Below are 24,759 nucleotides of genomic sequence, written 5' to 3'. Positions count from 1 at the left end.
CGTGTCACAAATGCCAATTACTAGCGCTAATGGACAACTCAGATTGGCTCACACATTTCATAACATCCTGCTTTAGTACAGTCGATCAGTACACTGGTTAAATACAATCGATCATTATATTATCAGTTATCACTTAAAGCATGGACCCTAAAAACCCATACTATTTCTATAATTGGGATAGTTGGAACCAAAAATTTGAGCTGTCATTTGATAGTATGTTTACTTTTCTGTCCACGCACAGAATTGTATCAGCAATTGTTTTGTTCAGTAAGACCCCAATTTGGTTTCTGCTGGAATAGTCGCAAACATGTTTATTCACAAACGCCGACACAGTCGACATTCAAATTTTCAGTCTATTTGGAAGTCAGAGTTGGTTAAGAATGTACAAATTAAGGTACAGTGAAAGTAATTGAGGTTCCTGATGATGATGACGAAGTTGAAGACGAGAACGTATTACCATTGGTTAAGAAATATCCTTAATATATCTAAACTAACCAATCAGGTTCAAGTCAATGGCATATAAAACGACTCCAAAACCCCATCGACTTATCTGTCCACTCACAGTATTGAGCACTAATAGCCAAATAAGCAACTAGGTAGCTATCACAGTTATCGAAATTGGTCTTGCTATTCAAACTGTTCTTTTCATAACCATACAGTGTCTAATCTTTCCTGATACACGTTCCATCTCTTACAAGAGGAACAAGTCGATCAAAGACTCTAGCTACATCTTTGAGATTGCAGTCAACCCCAAATCCTGTTGAATGTTTCTCAGGTATTTGAAATATTGGAATAATTTTTAGCATGGAGTCAATGCTAATTATACTTGACAAAATGCATTTGATACCATTGCTATGCTTCAGTATTGTGGCAGTTTGCTAACCATTATTTAATTGCCTTTTTTTTTTTGGAACAGTGATGTAAGGCCAAATTGTAGTGAGGGGATGGGGGGGGGGGGGGGGGGGGCAGCTGTCCCCAAAAGTTTGACAAAGATCAAAAATAAAAAATTTAATGAACATCAATCAGGCTTCCGCTCAGTCCATTCTACTGTCACTTTGTTAGATGCTACGAATGATTGGTTTAATAATATTGATAATGTACCATTAAATTTGGTTGTTTATCTTGGCCTAGCCAATGCATTCGACACTGCTGATCATTCTATTCTATTAGAAAAGCTTACGCTTTAAATAATTGATTTTGCTACTCTTAATTTATTTCAATCATATCTTACTTATAGATACCAATACTGTTATGCAAATGGTTTCCTTTCGAAACCCTCTGAAATAAATTGTGGAGTTCCACAGAGGTCTATCCTGGGATCATTATTATTTGTTATTTATATAAATGACATGCCACAATGTTTGCAATACTCTGTTCCAAGGATGTTTGCAGATGAAACTATTAATACGGCTTGCAAAAACATCTGTCAATTTGCAAGAACGCGCCAATTCTGACCTGAACAATATACGGGAATGGCTGTTGGCTAACAAATTAAGCATAAATATTAGTAAAACGGAATACATGTTTATAGCATCAGATCCTAAATAAGCTAACATTCCTTCCTCTACTAGCATTACTATTGGCAATAGAGATCTTAAACGTGTCTCATCATCTAAATCATTAGGGGTCTATGTTGACGAAAGACTGTCATTGTCAAGTCATGTTGATCACATAGCTTAAAAGGTGTCATCTGCAATAGGAGGAATGAAACAAATTAGACCATTTGTTAACAAAAGTGTTCTTATTTCAATTTACAATTCCTTAATACAACATTTTGATTATTGTGAAGTAGTCTGGGGTAACGTTTCTAAAGAGCTAGCTGCGAGGCTACAAAGGTTACAAAATAGAGCTGGCAGAGTAATCACAAAATCAACTTATGAAATAACACAAGATATAAGAAAAGATTTGGCTTGGGATGATCTATCACAAAGAATGACTTAACATTTACAACAAATTAGCGCCAAAAAGTCTTGCTGAAAAATTCTCCACGGTTGAATCCAGAAACCATTATGGCTTAAGGAATAATGAAATCAATTTCAACTTATCTAAACCAAAAACTGAACATTTGCGAAAAACGTTCTTATTCTCTGGACCCAAACACCACGACCACCACCAACACAACAACCAAAATCTCAAATGCTCTTGGCATCGAGGCCCAGGAATTAAGAGATTCATTTGCAAATTTCATATCATTAATACAATTAATACACTACAAAACAGGAGTACCGATTGCATTTGTACAATCCTCTACAGATTGCAAGGTCGCCGATACTCCTGGTCATCGACCGGCAACGGGGCCCTGGAGGAGTGTATGCAGCACTTGCTGTCATCACGCACATTTCCATCAAAGGCTAGAATAAAATCAGCTTTCCTGTTTGGAACTCTTCCCCTCCATCAAATACGGAGGAGGTACAAGGATAAGAGTTGGGAGGATCGTTGCGTTGAAAAAGTACGTAATATGTTTAAAATACGCACACGATAAAGAAAAAAGAAAAAGAAAAAGAAAGAAAATTCTAAAAAATAGCTGTAAACATGTAATCATACAAGACCTTCTCAGCTCGGGCTGAGGAGGTCTAGACCACCTAGTTGCGTTTATAAATGGATAGAGTGAGTGAGTGAGTGAGTGAGGGTGACAGTGAGTGTGAGTGTGAGAGCGAGTGTTCGAGTTGTAACTAAATAATAATAATAAAAAATTAAACAAAAAAAAAAACAAAAACAAAAACCACGAGAGAAAAGATAATACAAGGAAAGGCAAGGGAAGGATACAAAAAAGTCAACCAAAAAGACATGAAAAGTTGGAAAGTCTCGCTGGGGGGGGGGGGGGGGGGGGGGGGGGGGAGGGGGGGAAGGGGAGTCAAATGGAAATACCGTTTACGGTATTGTTGGTTCAATTCCAATATGGCTTCCAATGAGACAAATCCAAAGAGGGTGGTGGACAATCCTGTATGGCGACACTTCCTCGTCTTAAATTATCCCATGAATCTTCAAATTTGAAGGTCTCGAGCGATTTAATATTGATGTTGATGTTAAACGAATGAAGGGTCTTAAAGATGGGGAAAGTCTACTGCAGTAAGGCCACGTAAGGAAAGCAGAAACAGATCAAATCAGTCCAAACCTCAAGTATTGTTTTTATTGTTTTTAGAGTTATGGTCCTTTAGTTATGGCAAACCCGGCTATGTCCAGGAATAAGACCCATACAGGGTGTGGGTTGTACTTAACAAAAAGACCTTATATTTAGAAACAGCATATTGTGCATTCCCTGTAGGGCATACTATAATGATATAATAATATGCCAATGATATAATGCAATAATGATGTCTTTTTAAAAATAAAAATAGCAGTATTTGAAAAAGTATATACAATACAGAGTGTCCATGAGGAGAAAAATGGGAATTGGGATTTGCCTTTGTTTTGGGTTGGGAAAAGGGATTTTATGGCCTAGGTCGTGAAGCTATTATTAAAGCAAAATAAGTTTAGTCAGTGTAGACAAGAATTATACCCTTTCTAATGTAGTAAAGTGTACATCAGACATACCCCAAAGTGGCGATTCAGGTGTCTCAGCTTGGCTTATGAAAGTTAAGAAAGAAAACAAAGAGGGATGGACTGCACAAGAAAAAATGATGTATAAGATAAAGTAGGTTTCACTTATTATTGGTGATTAGATTCTTGCACGCAATTATGTTGTTTTAACACTGATAGAACAAGTTTTTTTCAGATAGGCAATCTCCCCCCTTTGAAATTTGTATTATACCTCTTTTTATTTATTTTATATAGAACTGGAGTTGTAGTTCGTGAAGCAGCTAAAGTATGGCCAGGAAATACGAAAGTCTACTTTAAACAGAATCAAGAAAACCGTATGAAGCTAGAGGAGCTGGTAGCTACATTGTCAAGTTCATGTACTATCAAGGAAATTGGCTTTGGCAGAGGTATTTGCATGCTATTGACCTATTTTAATCAAAATATGTAGATAAAATGATGTTAAAACAATCTGTTCTTTTAGATGCTATACGTTCTCATATACTCCAATGGGCTCAAGAAAAAACCCGTAAAATTACAGATGGCTATAATTATGAAGTATATCTTTCAAAATAAATCAATATTGGAAATCTATTCAAAGAAACCAATCATTTACCAGTATTCTACCATTTATGTACCATTGATAAGCCTATATTGGAATCTCATTTTTTTTCCTGTGGAAAACAAAGGAATTAGCATGATTTAGTACTATTTCACTCCAAACTAGTGTTAATGATTATGTGCAAATGATAGATTAAAAAACTATGAAATTTATTCAGTGCCTTTTAGGTCTTCAGTTTCTAGACCCCAACAAATCTGCAGACATGGCCGACATCCTAAAGGAATTTTAAGAGAAATATGTTGCCAGAAAAGGAGAGATACTTCACCCAACCATTATGCATGGCGATCAGCTAACAGAGGAACGGGCAAGAAATGTCCAATGGACATACCACATGTGTGAAAGTAATTTTGAGCGTCTAGAAGGAATAGAGCCCAACTTTTTCTGAATTCCACTTAAAGATGTGTTTATTTGAAGTTTGTATGTTCCAATAAATATTGACCCCTTACATGTGGCGTCAGAGACGCTCCATTTGCAGTACAAAACGAAGGACCCCTCCTAGAATCTACTGTTTTGTCATCCAGATGGAACTGCATTCTCACAGACTGCAAGGGGCATATAACCTGTAAACTGGCTTTTTTGGGACATCCCCCTTCCCCAGCCCTTAAAAAAATCTACGAAATCTAAATAGTTACTGATAACTTTTATTTAGTAACCACCTTTGGAATTACATAAGAACCACTTTAGCCTAACCTCAGAAAAAAGTGGTTGTCATATGTGGGTTTCTACTGTATTTAAATTTCCCTTGCGCAATACACATTCTCAATTAAGACAATATAAAGTGCACCATTGCAGTTGAGTGATTTAAACTAGGTAGATTTTATTTCATGGACATAGTGTAAGCATTCAAATTATTTAGGTCAGTAACAAGACATTTGTCAAGAAGGAATTAGCTGGAGAGAGGGGAACATCATTTGCAGATATGAATCGTAGTGGGAGTTCAAATGCTAAAAGGGGCCCTACGAAGGACTACAATGCTTATAAAGACTTCCATGAGAGACATCTGCACACATTTTAGCAGCATGGGCTGAATTCACAGGGATGGGAAGTATTCAAGGTAAAGCATGTTTTGATGCACTACAAAAAAAATTTATTTTTTACAGCACAATTGCAATGCCATATTATTTTGATAGAATTTTGTAACTGGGGTATTAAATCTATTTCAGAATTCCAATGCTGACATATATATGACCATAACATTATTAGAATTTGATATGTATGTCTCTTCTCAGGAAATCCACAAAGACAAAGAATACCTGATGAATCTGTATATTGGGATATACAGACCAAAAAAGAATGCCTTCATAAGCAAATTGAGCAATTTCTCAAGAAATATGTGTTTCAGTACATATATGAGCTGGATGAATTGGAAAGAAATGGCTTTCGTTGTAGAGAGTGTGGACAGAAGTTTAAATATCACTCCACAAGAGTGAAGTAAGTAAAATATATTAAAACCCCAAAGTGCCAACGTTTTCTGCTGTTGAAATCAAAATAATTCTTTTGAAATTTTTGTAATGTGAATGAAATTGAAAATGATTAATTTAACATCAAGTGTGGAAAACATGGCATTGTGGTATTCTATAAAAAGTGAAAGCATTAAATCTATGAAAAACAGGAACTTTCAGTGAGAGTAACAATCTACAAAAGAAACACAATCAAAGATTAAGTGCCTTCACTCTACATTATTATGCATAGAAAGTAAAATATAGTGTTGCATGTTGGAAATAGTCAATGTTAACATGAAAAAGTAAAACCAATATATTATAAATAAACCCTTAATTTTGTATTGTTACATAACACTTTATACCACTTATTACTGTATGGATAATAATAATATTTGTTTAAAGTTTGAAGAATTTTTTATATTATCAAAATTCTCTTTTCCTACATTTTTGTTGTCAATAATGCAGTAGTGGGAACATAATTTTCTGGCCATGGCACCATTATATCCCCTTCCATTCCTTTACCTCCCATCCCCTTCCCATACCATAAATCTAAAACTGTAAGATTTAAGCTTATGTCGCTATAGTGAACGGACATGCTTCTTTGAGCTGCACTGTAAATGACGCAATTAGGAATCTAGAACAGGTCAGAGAAACTATAAAGCAAAAACTAGACCTAATAAATAAAAGGATAGAACAACTATCCGACCAATATCAAGAATTGGGTAACTCAGTTAACGTTTTCTCGGGAAAATATGACGAATTCTTAAATCAAACAAAGACATCAAACTCTCAACTGCAATGACAAGCTCGAGATATCATTCTCATCAAACAAGACCTCAAAATAATTGACAAACGAACAGTGAAAGCATTAGACGAGGTAGCCGAGCTAGCACAATTTATTGGGAGGGATTGTTTAGAGATTTCTGGAATTCAAGATGATGGTACCAGTGCTGAAGAAATAGTAGAAGTGGTAGCAGCATTGCACATAACAAATAATAACAAACAACAAATGTATTTTTAGAAGGCAGAATAATATGAAGGTATCCTTATTAAAGATTATTATTATTTATTTATTATTATTAAAGTAAACGATCACACACAAGCTTACTCGATAGTATTGTCACGTAATCTTTGACGGTAAGTTTGGAAACTAACCTGAACCGGAAATATTATTTCAGCGAGTAGGCGTGGAAAATCATTCGTTTCTAAGCAACCGCCGCGCATGCTCAAATGATAAGCGACAGGGTTTCGGTAGAGTCGTCTTTTCTTTCTTTCTCTCTCTCGGGGGAAGGTAAAGGAGACTCTGCTTGCAGTGTAGAGTTATCAATACAAGTAGCAAAGGAAAAAGTGTCAGTTTTATCAGAAATGAAACAACATCAACATACTATTCGTTGGAGTTTGGCAGGTGAAGCTGGATAATGAGAGAGCTGACCTAACCACGTTTAACACACCTTCAGGTCGATTCAGGTGGCTACGTGGAACGAACATTGTATAGAACATTACACTAAGTAAAGATAAGTTCCAACTCAAGAAGACAGAGGTGCGTTTTCTGGAACACCTCCTTAGTGCAAATGGCGTGCAATATCTCATATGCCAAAGCCAACGGATGTGAAAGGAGCACAGTGATGACTAGGATTCTCAGTAAATTTCTGCCTCAGCTGAGTAAAGTTTGCGAACCACTAAGAAATCTGACATTGAAGGAAAGAGTATGGTGCTGGCTAGATGTTCACAAACAAGCATTCAGCAAAATAAAAGAGCTTCTTACAGCAACACCATTACTTCGTTATTTTGACCCTGATGACGAACTAACACTGCAATGTGATGTATCGGACAAGGTACTTGGGGCTACCTTACTGCAACAAGGCTAGCCTATAGCATTTGCTAACAGCGCTCTCACACAGTGTGAGCTTAGGTACGTGCCAAAAAGAGATGCTGGCAGTGGTATACAGTATGGAAAAGTTTCACCCACTACACCTAAGGAAAGTTTCCGTCTACTCTGATCACAAACACCTTAAGTCAATTGTCAAAAAACCTTTACACAAGGCTCCAAAAAGGTTACAGAGAATGCATCTTCGGCTTCAGAACTATGAGATTACTGTGATGTACGAGAAAGGAACTGAAATGCATCTGGCTGATACATTGAGCCGGGCTTACCTCAAGGATACGGTACCAAGTGCCTTAACAGAAGAGTTGTCAACAATCGACACGAGAGAATGAACACACGTCTCACAAAGCTGCTTAGACGACATAGCACATCACACAAAGGGAGATCCCACATCACGCGAGCTAGATCGAGTGATCCATGAAGGCTGACCATAGTCCAAAACTGAGGTACCACTTCCACTTCGCCCATACTACCATTGCCATGATGGACTGTTTATTCAAGAAGGTATAATCTACAGGGGCGAAAGAGTTGTCATCACCACCTCATTAAGGAAGACGATGACCAAGAAAATCCAATCAAATTGGGTAAATAAAGGAAAGCCAAGAGGCCATCAGCCTTATCATAAAGGATAAAGATTCACTGATGACAAAGAATTGAAATCCATATATAAAAAAAGAATTCGTTCATGTTCAACTAAGCCAAGTATTATCGAAATAGTTGACAGTTTATCAAATGATGAAAGAAAAGGTCGCAAAAGTGACTCAGATGTCACTATTGCACTCTCCCTTACTGAGAAGAAAATCTTACCTTCTTGTTTGGAATATTTTGACACTGATGATCAAATAGCAACTAAAGAAATTTGTAAAGTTCAGTCAGTCAGTGAGAAATATATTGCTGTAATACCATGCTACTCAGCCATGGTAACAGAAGAAATATTCTGGTTGTTTCAGACAAAAGAGAGTTAGACAAAGAGAGCATTTCAGGAAAAAGCCTAGAACTAGTTAGCGAAACTAACACTTAAAACATGGTCATCAAAAGATGAGGAGATAAAAAAAGGAAATGTAATACTAAGAAATGATGACTTCATAAGGTTGGTAACAAGAAGATACTTTCATGTCATTCAGTCAAACAATTACCTAACATTCACATCTCATAGCTAACATGATATAGAAAAATTCTTGCGTTGTTTACATAATCTAGATTGATTTTATCACATGTTAGGAACAGATCAAGTTCAGAATTCATTTATTGTATTTCTCTTATCATCTCTTATTAATGACTCCTGACCCCTCTCAAATCCTCCATCCAACTATACCCCACTCAAATAATCAGGACAGGTCCCTTAAGGCTTTTTTTATGATCCTGGGCTGCTCCCTCTCTATTCTTTCTAGATCTGGATAATTACTTGCAGTTACACACCTCTTCAAAGGTGTTTGGGCTTTTATGAAGGGATATGACAATAGACATAATAACAATAATAAATAATAAACAGTAGAGGAACTAAGACGAAAGACTGCAGTGCAGCTTGCTATGTTGCTGGGAGAACTTGAAGGCCACGTGGTGCAACAGAAAAAGACAAGAAAGGTAGAATTGATGCGAAGGATTTTGGCCATAGCTGTCCCAAGGACCTAGTCTATTGACTATATTAAAACACACTGGCTCTTTTCAGAGCCTCCCGAAACAATAGAGTCAATGCTTATATATGCTTATATACTCGTATTAACTTTTGTGCGCTTACGTTAAGATACCCTGGTCCCAGAGCTTTCTCGTTTTTTTTTTTTTCTCTGTAAAAAGCGGCAACAACGAGCTGCGAAGCAGCGAGCCGCGAGAAACCTCTGGTCACGACCGTTGAGAATCTCACTTTCATGCCATCAACTTATGATCGTCGAATTCTGATTGGATGGCTATTTTAATCAGTGTACGAGAAATATGATTGGCTGGATTAGATATCTATGGGGGTAGGGGCTGAATGATTTTGTCACGTCAATATTTTTGTTTGGGGAGAGGGGTCAGACTTTTCGTGCCATCGGACTATATCGTCATTATAGCGTCTTGTCAGCCTGAAGTTTGATCTTTAAAATAAATCTTACAATCTTATCTAAAGTCTATAGTTTATAAATATTGCTGGTTTATAGTTTCAATGACGGTTTTGATATACAGAGAACTATTCGAGAGTATCTTGAAGTCAATTCTCGAAAGTCGTTTTCCCGAAATAGAACAGCTATCGGCTGAGCAAAGCAACGCTTTGTTTGGTCTGTTAAACCGAGAAGATGTCTTCGCCGTTTTGCCAACCGGCCATGGCAAGTCAATCATATTCCAACTACTGTTCGACTTCTGTAAGGAACTTTATCTCAGAGGGTTTCCTTACCCAAGGAACGCCATCGTCTTGGTGATTTGTCCGCTAAATTCGCTGGTGGAGTCTCATATCCGAGAGTTGAATTCCCGAGGCATGACAGCAAGCAGTTTAACAGGAGATATTGATGAATCGAAAATACTGCGTGGTCAATATTCTTATCTCTTCGCAAGCCCCGAGTCTGTCCTCCAAAATGAAAAATGGAGGAAAATGCTTGAAAGTGAGGTCTATCAAAGAAATGTGTTCGCTGTTGTCACCGATGAAGCGCACGTGGTGCCAAAATGGTAAGCTCAACTGATATGACCCATCTTCGTGGTGATAAACTTTGACAATCGATTACATGTAACTGTGACATTAGTACTTAGGGACCTAAAATTACGGCTTTCGTATATTTAATCTTGAGAACACAGGGGAGGATAGTTCTGATCATAGAGTAACAGTCACAAAGAAGAAGCAATGATTCGATAAAAGGTTTCTTGGCGTAAACCTTGTAAAAGATAGAGCTAAAATATTCCTACATGACGTTGTAACCACAGTTCCGAAACATTTGTGAATTATAAAAATTGAAAAAAGCTTTAGATCCCAACAAGAAATCAGCTCAAACTGAAGTGTTTTTAGATCGGTCACTTGTTGCACAAATTGTAAATGTCTGCATTTATGCTCAATCATTGGTTATATTTTTTCCAGGGGATTCAGCAGCCAAAAACAGAAATCGAGTAAAAAGGAGTATGTTGCTGCTTTCCGTGAGTGTTTCTCAAGACTTGGGGAACTTAGATCTCTGCTCAGCCAGAAGCCACTGGTCCCCGTCCTTGCGCTGACAGCCACAGCAAACACAAAGACAAGGAAGGACATAAAAGAATCCCTCTGTATTCGAAAAAATTGCATTGAAATTTTTCTTAGTCCAAATAGAGAGAATATCTACCTCAACATTGCTAAGGTGAATTCAAACATTGGAAATTCTTTCGAATTGCTTCTAAAGGAGATTCATGAGAAAAATGTAACACTGGACAAAACTATTGTTTACTGCAAATCAATAAAGGACTGTGGCCGCTTGTTCATGCATTTTAAACAGGAACTTGGAAAGGATGCTTACGCTCATGATTGTGAAGCTTTGCCACAACATTTGATTATTTCCATGTTTCACCATTCTACACTGGCAAAGAACCAGATAAGAACATTAGAGTCCTTCCATGATGAGAATGGCACATGTAGACTGGTGTTTGCTACTAATGCCCTTGGGATGGGAGTCAACTTTCCCAACATAAGGAGAATAATTCATTATGGCCCACCAAGGGAAATGGAGGAACTCGTTCAGCAGATTGGTCGTGGAGGTAGAGATGGTAAGCCTGCTGTTGCTTTAATTATGTACACTGGGCATCATCTGAAAAACTGTGATCAGTCAGTTAAAGACATGTGCAAATCCACATCAGGATGTTTGAGGAAACTTTTACTGGCTGATTTTGGGGTTGAAGAGTTCCCCAACTACCAAAGCCATGAATGCTGTATCAACTGTCACAAAACATGTTTATGTTTAGAGGAATTGTGTAGTATCCCTTTGCCTGAAGTGTCACTTCCAGATTGTAAATCCAAAGCACCACAGAAGACCAGGAACATTACAGCACAACAAGAAGAGCTGTTGCGAGAACTCCTAAAAGACGTCTTGGAACTTTCTTTGGGTCTCATTGACTTCTTAGGCATAGATGGCACTGCTTTATTCACCGATATATTGGTGAAGAAAGTTCTAAAACATGCAAAATTTATTTTCAATAAAGCCTACATACTTGAAAATCTTCCTGTGTTCAAGAACCAACATGCCATGGACATATTATGTATGGTGAATGATGTGTTTGAAGACATCAATGAACAGGAAATTGATATTAGCCAGTGTTCTTCATCAGAGGTTGACTTTACCTGTTCTGATGTGGAACTTTACATCTGTGAAGAGTTACTTGAAGAATACAGTGAAAGTGAGGCTGATTGTACAGATGATGAAGAACTGTCTAGCAACTGGTGAGCGATAATAAACACATGTAAGCATTTAAAAGTATGTATGTACTGAGACTGGTACCTGTTCCACCAAAAAATGGAATAAATGATGTGCAATGAGCCCTGATCACATAATATTGTTTTTGACACAACAGCATGTTTGACTGTTTATTGGATTTTTCACATTTGTTTTTATATTTTGAACATGTACTAGTAACTACCGGTAATAATATTGATGTATAGTTCCTCCACCTTTAGAGACCTTTGACATTCGATCTAAAGGTGGAGGGACCATACATCAATATTATTAACTATTGGTTATGCATTCCTTTCTTTTCATGTTGGTATATCTTTTCTGATATTTCCCCCACAAATATCAAAAAGCTGCTTGCTTAAAATAATGGCTAGACATCAGACAATACTCAGCAGTGGAATTTGTCTGGTCAGATCTTTGCCTTGCGAATTATCTTGAGCAGTAAAGAAACAAGGCGACATACTAGCCATTATTTTATGCCCTAAGTGAAAAAAAGAATTTTGCAAATGTTTACCAAGAAAATTAAAGGTACTTTGCAGTATTTTGAACTTAACACAAATGTCATTTGACATATTTAACTAAAACCTAGCTTTATAAAGTTTTCTTTGACACTTTGCTGCACAAAGTAAAAGTTAAAGTTCACATATCAAATTTATTCAACCAAAAATTTATCAATTGAAAGTAAACTGCTATCTTGTATGTCTGGATTCTCTTTAGTCCTTTTTCTTTGGGAAGGGGGGGTGGGGGGTTGAGATTGCATAAATATTGAGTCATGAAAAATATGCAAAAAAGTGAAACCAGACTCCCCTGAAAATTTTCGAATAATTCCTCAAAAAAATAACAAGCAAGACTGCTATTTTCATTTTTCCTGCATTAAAGCTGGAGTTTAGAATCCTTGTTTGGCCCATTTTTTCTTGTGCTGATTAAACCATGAATTCAGCTTGTCATATTCCAAAGTTGAGAGTATACTTCTTTTAAAGTGCGGAAAGGCTGCATGTTGTCTTCCTTCTTCAGCTTTATCAACAAAGACCTCTGCTCTTGTGTGCAACTCATTCACAATTGTTTGAAAGTCTGATTGAGAGCGTGTCACAGTGTGCTTCCCAGATGGTCTTCTAACAGTTAGCTCTGCATCTATAGAAGACAGCAAATCCTCAACAGGCTTAACTGCTCTGCTGCAGCGTAAGGCAGGAGTTTGGTTGAGGTTGGCACCAAGATTACTCAGCATTTCTTTCTGGAGATGTACAATATGTTCCATCCTCAGATCCATAGAAATATTGTTACCAGCTCCACCTTTGTTGTTCACAGTCCTATTCCATATAAGACTGTGTGCCTTTTCTGAAGATAGCAGAGATTTAGTATTTGCAATCAGTTGTAATGCTGCCAAAGCATACTTTGTGTGGCCATGACCTTTATACAACAGCAACATGTACTTCCAACATCTCACTATTCTTGCACCATCTCCTTCTTTTACTGCATCATTGAAATTAAAAATTAGCATTCCAAGACTTAAACGCACACAAGCATAGTTGTATACATAATCTTCTTTGACTTCTACTTGCTTAGGAGATTCAGCTATTGTCTCAGCAATGTCCACTCCATGTTTGAGTTTCAAATGACTATCTCTTGCTTTCTTATAAACATATGTCTTCCCGCACTTACTGCATGGGAACACTGTTCTTTGTTTTGGCTGGTTTAAAGTGTTTACATGATCAACAATTTTGCTGTATTCTTCTGATTGTTTCTTCATCACATATTTCTCAAGTATGGTTTTTACATGATTGTAGAACCAAAGTTGTTTGTCTTTCGTAGATGCTGTTCTTACAGAATGTGGAACAGCTTCGTCATGTATTGACTTCATGCCAAAGTGAGACATTGTTGCTGCAACTATGTAAGCATTTGTTTCATTGTGAACAAAGTCTTTACAGTAATTAAAGTTATCTTCCACATTATTTGTCTTTGCATTAACATTGTTGGTCACATTCATGTTAGAGCACATTGTTCCTTGATCACTTGCTGATGATTGCTTGTAAAGGATGTCATACAAAATCTGAAAATATAATAACAATTATTGTAATTCTAATTACTGTGATACTAAAACAGACTATTGTTTAAGCCCTAAAGAAAAATAAGATTGGATTTACAAAATGGAGACGGGGGAATGTTAACAATACCATTACCACTCCTTTAACTTTCACGCGCCCATCAAAACAACAGTAGCAAAGGGGAAATAGGGCAATACGCTGCCTCCACCAATCAGAGAATATAAAGGTACCGACCAATTTATTTGATTGACGCAAGTGTATTGCCTAATTTTCTGCTGTTCAATGAGCAAAAAGTTATATAGTTTGAACAATTTTTCTAGAAAGTCAAAGTTTATACTTGCCATGTGCTAATGACTGTGATGTCAAGTCTTAGCGTGAATATTTTTAGTTAAATTATGCATTTAACTTTACTTAGTATTTTAGAAGTAATGGATAAAAAACATACCTGGTATATTAAACGAATCCCATGCCAATCTTCGTGTTTAGTTTCAACACCTTCAAGTCTGTCGTAATTTGTGTCTCCATCCCCTCTAGCATCCTTAGCATTTCTTCCTCTCTCTTCTGTAAGTTGATCTCCTCCAAAGAATATACTTTCAATGGCTTCAGTCACTTGTTCTCCACTTTCTGTTGTTGTTACCATGGTAGGTACATATTTCGATTGTATATGTTCCAAGATTTCAATCATCTCATCATTCAGATTTTCATTCTTGAATAAGATTCCAAGAGGAACCTGAAATGCATCAATTATTGTTAAGTATGTATTAATCATGTCATATAACACAGGAATTTCAATCTTGGAAAATACTTGGTATCTTGAAATTACCTAATTAAACCAATAATTTACCAATCTGAATTGTCAAGATATTGGGAGTGCTCTATTTTATTACCAACAATGTGATTTTGTTGATAAAATCAAGCAACAAGATCCTAACCATTGTTATTCTGTTCTATCAATTAAAACCCCAACTAAATGTATTGGAATTTAGTGATTTTTCCTGTGTCATGTGTATGGAAATGTATATGCTTTGGTTGGTTTGGTTTGCAGCCTCTGTATCCCCACTGTAAATGTATTTTTCATATGAAATAATTTGTACTTTATAGCTATTTACTAACCTGGACTGACTTCTTCTTCATCTCCTGTGAAAACTGATGTGGAATGTGTTTGATGATAGTTCCACTGAAGCACTTGAAGTCAGGGACTTTATCAACTAGTACTCTTGCAGCCAATGGGATGAAATCTTGTAGTAGTTTATTGTTGTCTTCAGGTGAGGGAAGGAACTCTGAATTTTCAACCTCTAAAATAGGTTTAATCTGTGTGGCATTGTCAGGGCACTTGGAAGACACCCGATCTTGAATGGCATTCATGGCAAACCAATGTATGCTTCTGTTCTGTTTATCACTAGACATATGTTTCACCTTAACATACATATCTAAATTGTCACCTATAATTTGGTATTTTGGAGGCTCATTGGAATTCTGATGAGATTTGAGAATGCCGACATCTATTTTGTCCAATTTGTTTAATTCATCCACAGTTTCATGATCAAAGACAAAGTCATTGAATGTCTTTAGATCACCTTCAGAAAATCCACTTGTTATCAGATGGTCAGAGACAGGGCAATTCCCAGCATTAGATAGTGCTTTAATGCTCTCACTTTGGCTGTATTGCTTGTAATCATCAAGGAAGTCTTCCATATTTGCTAGATCACTGTTTGTTGATTGGCTGTTCTCATTACAACATCCTATCGATGAATCAGCTGTAGGGAATGATAGATCCAGACTACTAATATTTATTGTCTGAAACCCCTCTGGAATTTGCTCTTGCTTTTGAACTTCTTGTGTAGTTAAATACTCATCGACATGGTCAAGCATCTCATTTATCAGGTGATGGTCCTCTAGCTCACGTTTCCAGGTCTTTACCTCAGAATCAAAATTCTTTCCCATTTCATCTAGTTTCTTTAAGGTGCTGTTATGGCTTACAGATATCCCCCAACGGTTTGCACGAACAAAACCCTAAGATTAAAAAAATGAATTTAACCTAAGTAATCCTATGAGCAACGTGAAGTTAAGGTATATATCCTTTATCATTCCCTCCCCACTCCACATTCCCAACGTTTTGGATTGCATCCTTTTTCTTGAACTCCGTTAATTAATAGCACTCTGTTACATAGTATCTGTTACATTACAAGCACAACTGGAATATAGACATTACACATGTAAAGGAAAAATATATTTGACTGTGTGCCAAACTTTAAATGTACCTGTTTTTTAGCTCCACCATGCCATAAGACACCCAATGAAAACCTGAAAGCAAGAGCAGACATCTGGGGACATCTCTGCTTCAAAAGAATAGAAGCTGCAAAGACGATAGGTGCTGCACTGCCACTCATCTCATCACCATTTCCATCTCCTTTTGTTTTCCTCTTTTTTCTAAGGCTTAAACTGGAACTGCACATGCATCCATACAATGTAGGTGCTCTTGTTGCTAATTCTTCTTCGCATTTTCTTTCAGAAAATGCGACCAAATCTTCTGCCTTCGTTTTTTTCAAAATGGATGGTTGTTTGTCGCTGCATAAGGAGTTGCATTCTTTATCGATATCACAGTATAGCTTCTGTAATATTTCATCTTTTAGGGATGAGTGTTTCCAAAGAGAATTTGCTACTCCACGGTATTCTTGGTGAGCAACCTGTCTTATAATGGTGGCATCTAACTCTTCTTTAATAACGTTTTTTACTCTGCCGGATGGGTAATCAATGTGGACCTAGTTAATGAATTCAAAAGAGGATATGTCAATACTTTAAATTGAGCCTCCTTTTGTTATGATTGTGGAAACGATCGAGACAACAATCGACAAAAAACTTATCGCGAATAGGAATTTATCGCTAATTTCCCTATTCTTTCTTTCGAAAATATATTCTTTAAATAAATCTTAGAGAGAGGTAAAACGTAACCATAGAAAAAAATATTAAAGAACAATCTAAGATATTAAAATATCTCACCTCCGTGCGAGCATTGCCTTTAGCTTTCCGGTCTCTCGGGTCCAACAAAACTTCACTGTCCAAACCTTGGAAAGGGTTATCCGCAAAAGAGTCTCGATGATCTGAAAGTAGTTTTCTTTTGCTTCTTAACTGGCTGTTAGCGCAGGCCTTTTTCCGGACATGGCAGTCGTTAAATTTCTGTGAATGAGGATCAGCTGTTGTAGTGGGGGAATCCTTAGCACATCTCTTCTTGCGAACTAAATCCAAGCGGTTTATTGTTTCCTTGTAGTTTTCCCTAAATGTTAGTATATCATTTTCTTGTTCTAAAATCTTGTGGTATTTCAAAACAGTCCTGTAGCATTTTTGGCACAAAACTTGCGATATACCATCGATGTCCACCACTTTCGCGCCAGCGACTGTCTCAAAACGGCGAAGAAATTCTCGATTATTTGCTCCAAAAATATTAATTTGCGAGCGCCCACTGATTTTTAAACTTTCTCTGCAAGCTCTACAGAAGTTGTTTGGACGCTGTATAAATACCTTTACCGGTGTATTATAATCTTTCTGCATAATCCCATAACTATTGAGTCGAAGTAAGAAGAGTCGCACATGTAGTACACTATTTTGACAGCTCGTAAATATACAAAGTCTCCTCTCCCACCCCTACTTGAAAAAAATAGTGTTGGTATATAGCATTAAGCCTCCACACCCTAATGACAATTTGTAACACGATCATCCTTTTGTGATTGGTCGACTAGAAGTGATGGATTTGACAGCTATGATGGCATGAAAGTGAGATTCTCAACGGTCGTGACCAGAGGTTTCTCGCGGCTCGCTGCTTCACAGCTCGTTGTTGCCGCTTTTTACAGAGAAAAAAAAAAACCAGAAAGCTCTGGGACCAGGGTAACGTTAAGACTGAAAAATGAGAAAAAGCTTTCTTACCGTCTGTAAGATTATCGTACAATGACCCAAAGACGACCATGTTTAATTTAATCACGTGAAGAAAGAAAACGACTCAAGCAGGAGAGGGTGAGCGGGCAAGGGACTGAGTCGAGATTTGTTTTGCACCAAAAGCTGAAAGTATTTCCTTGAGGGTTCAACTAGTTCAATTGATATTCAAAAGTTTTTGTGTAATTTACGAGTGCAGTACAGGCAATTCGAGAATTTTGCTTGAGTAACGGAACAAAATAAGATTTGAAAACTACAATGATAATCAAGCTTTAATTTATAAAGTTGGTTTTCATGGGGTTTTTTTTTTTTTTTTTTTTTTTTTTTTTTCTGGTTTATCAATCTGTTTTTAATAAGCATATGATTCATTGACTTTTATTCATGTTTTGGCTCCTAAAAGAGCCTTTTTTTCTTTGACGAACTTGACCATTACATGTGCTCCTTAAAAAAGATATTCGAAGCCTTTGTATTGGTCTTTTCTTGTAGAATTCGTTGCCTTGTGCAGGAACGAAAGTGGGAGAAAAGCCGGTAATAAGCTTCATCTCCATCGGAAACTCAACTTTTCGTCGACCACCGGTTAAAGTGATCGACGGCCCTCTCGAGGTATCGCTGACGCTTGGCATCTTCAAAGTCTTGTTCAATCTTGTCAATCAGACTTGATGATGTGAGTGTAACACGCCTATCTTCTTTTATTAGTTGATCAAAGCCGATTTCATTCATTAATTTTACAAACTCTTTATCATTGGATGATTTAATTGCCTAAAATGTATATTTCAGAATTTGTAAAGTCTATCTTGTCCAACAAGTCTATAAATATAAAGAAATTTGAATCATCAGGCAGATGGTAAACACTACCAATAAAAATCGGTTTGGAGCGTGAAAAGCGAAGCTTGCATAGTACCAATTCCAGTGCCGCCTCCATTTCGATTTCTGTCCTGTAGTTCAATATTATAATTATCAATTGAAATATGTCTTCATCTGAGATAGAGCTATCCAACCACGGTTCGGATAATTTTATGATGTCAGGCTTGTTGTCAGTTGTAAAGAGACGAAGTTCATCAATATTCTTCAAGAATTTCGAATGTTCAGGTGAATATTTCTTAATCCTTCAAATGCTTCTGTGATTTGGGGGCTGAATTTACATCACTATCAGTAGATAAAGTATAATTTCTTGAATTTCTTTGAGTTGGGCCAGGATTTACTTGAATATCATTTGATAGTAGATAAGGATTGTAGATATCAGATATTTGTGTAGTGAGATACCGTGGCGTAACTGAAAAATCCAAAGTATTGATTGATGTCATCCTGACCAGTCATGCAGAGCACTATTCAACTAGTGGCACCTTACCTGTCGGAATCAGTGACCATGACCTTATTTATACTATCAGAAAATGCAACTTACCGAGACCTAAACCTCGCACTATTGAATATAGCAGCTTCAAAAACTTTAAAGAAGAGGATTTTATTTCTGCTCTGCAAAATGTTCCTTAGCATAATGCGTTTAGTAATGACGATGCTGATGAAATCTGGGATCATTGGTCAAAACTTTATAAAGATATCTGGATTTACACGCTCCCTTAAAGAAGCAAATAAGATCTGATCAATTACCGTAGATAACGCCTGAAATATCGCGAGATATCTCGTCGCAATCATCTCTTTAAACAAAACAAAAAAATCCAACAGTTGACTCCTGGGAGTTGTCGCGTAAACAACGGAATATAGTTAGATCTCTCAAACGTAAAGAAACAAAGGCCTTTTGTTATAAAGCCTCGAATAATATCAAGAACCCTGGGGAGTTTTGAAAGAAGATGAGACCCTTAATGACCAACAGTAAACCTTCTGGCTCAATAAACAAAATTCATCTGATCGAAAATGATGCCTTATTAACTGATTCTAAACCTGTGGCTGAACCACTGAATGATTACTTCATTAATATTGCTGGTTCATATGATACTCTGGAGGATTTTGCTGATCACCCAAGCGTACATCGTATTGTGAAGAACTGTGATTTCAACTTTGACCTCCACATGGTAAATGAACCATATAAAAGCGGTATAATGGATAAGCTTAACCCCAAGAAGTAGGTTGGTATTGATAACATATCTCCAAGAGTTCTCAAGTTGTTGTCACCACTTTTATCTCACGAAATAACACCCCTCATCAATTATTTCACTGGCAGCCAGTCATGTCCTTTGGAATGGAAATCTAGTCATGTGACACCTTATCATTAAATCTGACGAAACTGACAATACAAATTATCGCCCTATTTCCATTTTATCAACCATCTCTAAAATCTAAGAGAAAGTCTTGTATGACCAGATATACACTGTTATGTCTCCCCATTTTTCTAACAACGTGTCTCGATTTTTAAAAGGACACTCATGTTGTACAGCCCTAATCAAAATAATTGATGACTGGCGTGCAAGTCTTGATGATTGAAAGGGAATTGTTAACATAGCAGTGGATCTCATCAAAGCTTTCGATTCCATCAACCACAATCTGCTTATTGCAAAGCTTAAAGCCTATGGCTTTAACACCGATGCAATTTATCTTATTAAAGCCTATCTCCTTGGTCGCCGCCAAAGAGTTAGGGTTGACAACGTGTTTTCTGAGTGGCAACCAATAACAGCTGGTGTACCTCAAGTTTCCTTACTTGGGCCGCTTCTGTTTAACATTTTCGTGAATGACTTTATCTCTACGTCTGTATGCTGATGACACTACTGAATACTATGCTGCCCACTCTCCTATGGTACTAAACTATACTATCAACAAGGAACTTAACACCTTCAAGGAATGAGTTACTAGTAACCATCTATCAATAAATACTGTGAAGACTCAAGCTCTCGTTATTGGAACAAACACAAGTACGATCTTTTATTAGGTGATAATCCTGTGAAAATCAAGGACTATTTAAAGATACAGTCGAACCTCTATTAAGCGGCACTATTATGCGGTCACCCTCTATTCAACGGTCACTTACTAAAGTCCCAAATTTTCTCTCTCATGTATATTGTAAACTTGACCCCTATTAAGTGGTCACCTCTATTAAGCGGACGCGGTCACCATATCAACATACCAGTTTGTAAACTTGCATTGTATTTAACCTTTATTAAGCGGTCACCTACTGATTACACATTGATGTATTATGACACCAAATGCATAAATTATGTCAACATTCTTTTAACAGTTGTTCAGATAGCATAACTTCAATAACAGATGTTCGTATTTTACGTCACTGTATATAAAGCAAATCCGCAGCACTAGCCAGTTTGTTTCGGCCATTTTCCACTTCGCGCAATTCCATGGTCACGAAGAGCTGTCGCTAGCGCTTAGCAAAGTGAACGACATGTTTCATGTCTGCCTCTAAATTACAAACAACCATAACTGAGTTTTTTTCATAATACTGTACTGTACCTTAAACAAATCATGTTTACACCAGCGATGTGAATTTTGTGATTTTTTATAGCAAGAACAAACCACTGTATTGTACGTACGTAGTCATGCAATGTTGTTCTTCAGTTTGCGACGAAAAAAAATATTTTGAGTGAGCAATTTTGCACTTTATTGCTCTATTTTCTAGTGTTACTGTTTTCTAAGAATAAAATGTACATTTCGTGATCAATTATGCACTCTTTTGTTAATTTTCTACAAAATGTGGCCTAAATAAGTAAAACTTCTATCAAGCGGTCAACCTCTATTAAGTGGTCACTTGGCTAAGTCCCGTGGGTGACCACTTAATAGAGGTTCGACTGTACTTGGCGTTAGTATTGACTCAAAATTAACTTTTGAGGATCATTTAAATACTCAGCTTAATAAGGCTTATGCTAAGACAAGCGCTTTACGTAGAAAATGACGCCTAATTCCAGCTCATGTTATGATTCAATTATATAAGTTTTTATTTTGCCTCATCTTGAGTAGTGTCCCTGTGCTGGTGGGGATATCTAAATCATTGTCAAACAAATTAGAAGAAGCAAATTATTATATTCTTAAAACTTCATTAGGCCTATCTAAATCTAATTCTTATGACAGCATTCTTAAATCAATTAATATGCGTACCTTAGTGTATAGGAGATATTTTCAAGTTTTAGTCTTACTTTTTAAATGCATCAAATAGAATGGTACTAGATACATTGACTTTTTCAAGTTACGTACAGTCAAGTATAATTATAATTTTTCTTCTCAAACAAATATATATATAGACATACATATACATATATACGTATTATATTATACTTTATATTAGTTTTAAATATTTCTTAAGGGCTAGTGCACGTGCGTATTTTAAACGAGTATGTGATACTCCTTGGTGTTATGTGGATAAATAAACTATTATTATTATTATATATTATTATTCATCGTTGGTTCCAAAGAAAATTCCATAAGTGTGGGATTGATGTATGTAACTTGTATGTCATTCTTTGTATACTGGTGAGCCAAGTACCTTGATTGTCAACAGTTGGGGCTCAACCTATGACTACCGCTCCGAATGTTGGCTTGAAGAAAGCTACGAGACATATAACCCGTTCGCAGATCAATTTCTATTGAGTTCTCTTCAGGTCAATGACACTGTATATTTCAGAAGAAATACTGATGGTGGGTTGCCTTGTTTCCCAAGTGCGGATAATACAGCTCGCATTCCTCACGTCCCCGAAGAAATCAATGGCTATGATGAAAACAACTTCTTTCTTGGTGTGGTGACAAATCTCCACAACCGAAATGGCGTAATTTACAGCTGGTACCGCAACAAGCACATTTATCTAAAATCCCTGAACTTTACGCATGCTAGCATTTGGAAAATAAAATCTTTAAAATATTCAATTGCCTGTTTCAAACCCCACAGTATTTTATACTCGATAATCTATAATTATTATAATAATAATTATAATTATTATTATTATAATTATTATAATAATAATAATTATAATAATAATAATAATAATAATAATAATTATTATTATTATTATTATTATAAACTTTATTTGACACAAATCCTTCAGTAATAACTGATTTACAAAGATGCTCTGTATAATAAGAACTATAGTAAAAAATAATATAAATAAATAAATAAAGTATCATAATAAAATGTTAAAATAATGTGTTTATGCGTATAAGATTCCGAATAGGGAACCCTGTGTTGTGTAGGTAGAGAAAAGCTGGAGAGAGAGAGATTCGTCGTTGTTTCGAATAGGATAGCGTGTTGTTGTTGTCATTTAATAAAACGAAAAATCAATTGTATCGACTTCCTTCAATCATAATGAATATATAAAAACATATGTATTGTAAAATTACTAGTTAATTTACTAATGGTTAAAACTGATTCTAAAACTAACACGACAAAGCTTAATGGCCCCAGTACCCGCTCCTCTTTACGCAGCCAAGCTTCAATCAATCTTCCTCCTACCCGAATCACTCAGTCTTCTAAAATTGGCTTCAGTTGGATGAATCGTTGTTTAACTTCCTGGCTCAAGGTTTCTTCTTCACCGTCTTGAGTGCTTAAGGTATCAGGGTACCCAAAATTGCTCAGAATTATCGATTTTTACATTTTTACAATTTCCAATAAAATATATAATATTCTTTGATTTCCCCCCCGTTCAGTTACCCGTACATTTTGAGTCCGACATCAAAGGGAATTTAACCGATTTAACTGAAATTTTGAGGAAGTCATCTTGGATAATTGTTCTTCAAAAGTGTGTCTCCGATTTTTTTATTTTTTGCTTATTTCCAAAGTTATCGTGGATTTTGGCTCGGATACAGCTGATATATCAGTGTCATAACTTCAGGAGCGTATAAAAAAGCAACGGGGCAACTAATCAAAAATCGGAGACACACTTTTGACAAGTGATGTCTTGTGATCTCGGAAAGGTAATAAGCATTGGTTTCCGATTATTACCGGCTGTCATCAAACTCGGCAAAGATGCCACAGTGAAAATTTGAATAATTCGCTTTAGCTTAAAAGGATAAATGTATTTTACAAAAAAGAAAAAAGGAATAGTTTCTACATTTATTCATCTTTCAGAAAATGTATACTTTGTAGAGGTTTCGATTAAAAGGTTTTGTGCTATTAAGAGTTGAATGCACAATGGTCGCTAGGGGTACCCTGATACCTTAAGAACGACTCCTTCTGGATGATTCTTCTCTCCGCTGCTTCATTTTCCGAAACTGACAAGGTCTTCTGACTGGGTCGCAAGTTCTTGGTGCTGTCACGCTCAGCTTTACGCGGTCAAGCTTCAATCAACTTAGGAACAGCTCTGATAAACCATGCAACTGCTCTTCTTAGCCTGTTCCAGGTCGAGCACTTGTGGAACAGTGAGTCACAAAAGTACTTCTGCAGCGTCGTTGCTCCGACTGTCACTTTCTCCTTCTTAACTCCTTCATCCGTTTCTGACAATGTTGCCGATATCTCTTGTCTCCATATCTGCAGCTTTCTTGATTCTGTTGCCTTGATCCCTCTTGAAGCATTCATATAATGGCAAGACGATTTGCGACGAAGGTTGTAAATCTTCTCAATTCGTTGAAGATGTATCTAAGAACGATGATAGAATCTGTCCAATAACTGACGTTGTCGATCCTGAGTCTTTCTTGCACCGCTCTGACAATCAACTTATTCATCTGAACAAGCAGGGTGTGGCTGTAAGTTCCAGCTTGGGTACGGTCATTGTGCACTTTAAAGGTTTAACACGAGACTTTCCCATCACAATGCTACAATGACTCTGACCTCTTTTGTTTATCAGTCTCAGGTAGAAAAATGGTAGAGCTCCGCCCTCACTACAGTACCAAAGTTCTTTGGTTTGAAGCAACGTGGGATACTTAGATCTTTCAAACTTGCAAGTGCTTCTTTCCATTCTATCCAACTGGCAAGTATATCTAGTGGGAGATTCTCGTCCCAATCATATCTCTTATGGCAAAGTCCTTGATTTTAGAAGAAGACTTGCAAACTTTCTGACGTTAAATC

The 24,759-nt window shown here is 36.6% G+C and overlaps 1 protein-coding gene across 1 annotated transcript; it reads right to left on the bottom strand.

The window, feature by feature from the left end:
- Positions 1–11,468: 11,468 nt before the first annotated feature.
- LOC148908479 (uncharacterized) lies at positions 11,469–17,691 on the bottom strand. Its single transcript, XM_089035327.1, has 5 exons — positions 16,881–17,691; positions 16,142–16,642; positions 14,994–15,893; positions 14,326–14,610; positions 11,469–13,885 (listed from the first exon to the last, which is right to left on the bottom strand). The coding sequence occupies exons 1-5, from the start codon at positions 17,427–17,429 to the stop codon at positions 12,725–12,727; spliced, it is 3,396 nt and encodes a 1,131-aa protein (XP_088891453.1). The 5' UTR covers positions 17,430–17,691; the 3' UTR covers positions 11,469–12,724.
- Positions 17,692–24,759: the final 7,068 nt, after the last annotated feature.

The sequence above is a fragment of the Actinia tenebrosa genome, unplaced genomic scaffold (genome assembly GCF_029948245.1).
Source record: "Actinia tenebrosa isolate PJP-AT-01 unplaced genomic scaffold, QUT_ActTen_1.0 PGA_scaffold3__52_contigs__length_22856419, whole genome shotgun sequence".
Classification (NCBI taxonomy): Eukaryota; Metazoa; Cnidaria; class Anthozoa; order Actiniaria; family Actiniidae; genus Actinia; species Actinia tenebrosa.
The sequence above is the reverse complement of the archived record's forward strand: the minus strand, read 5'-3'. Positions and strand labels throughout refer to the sequence as shown.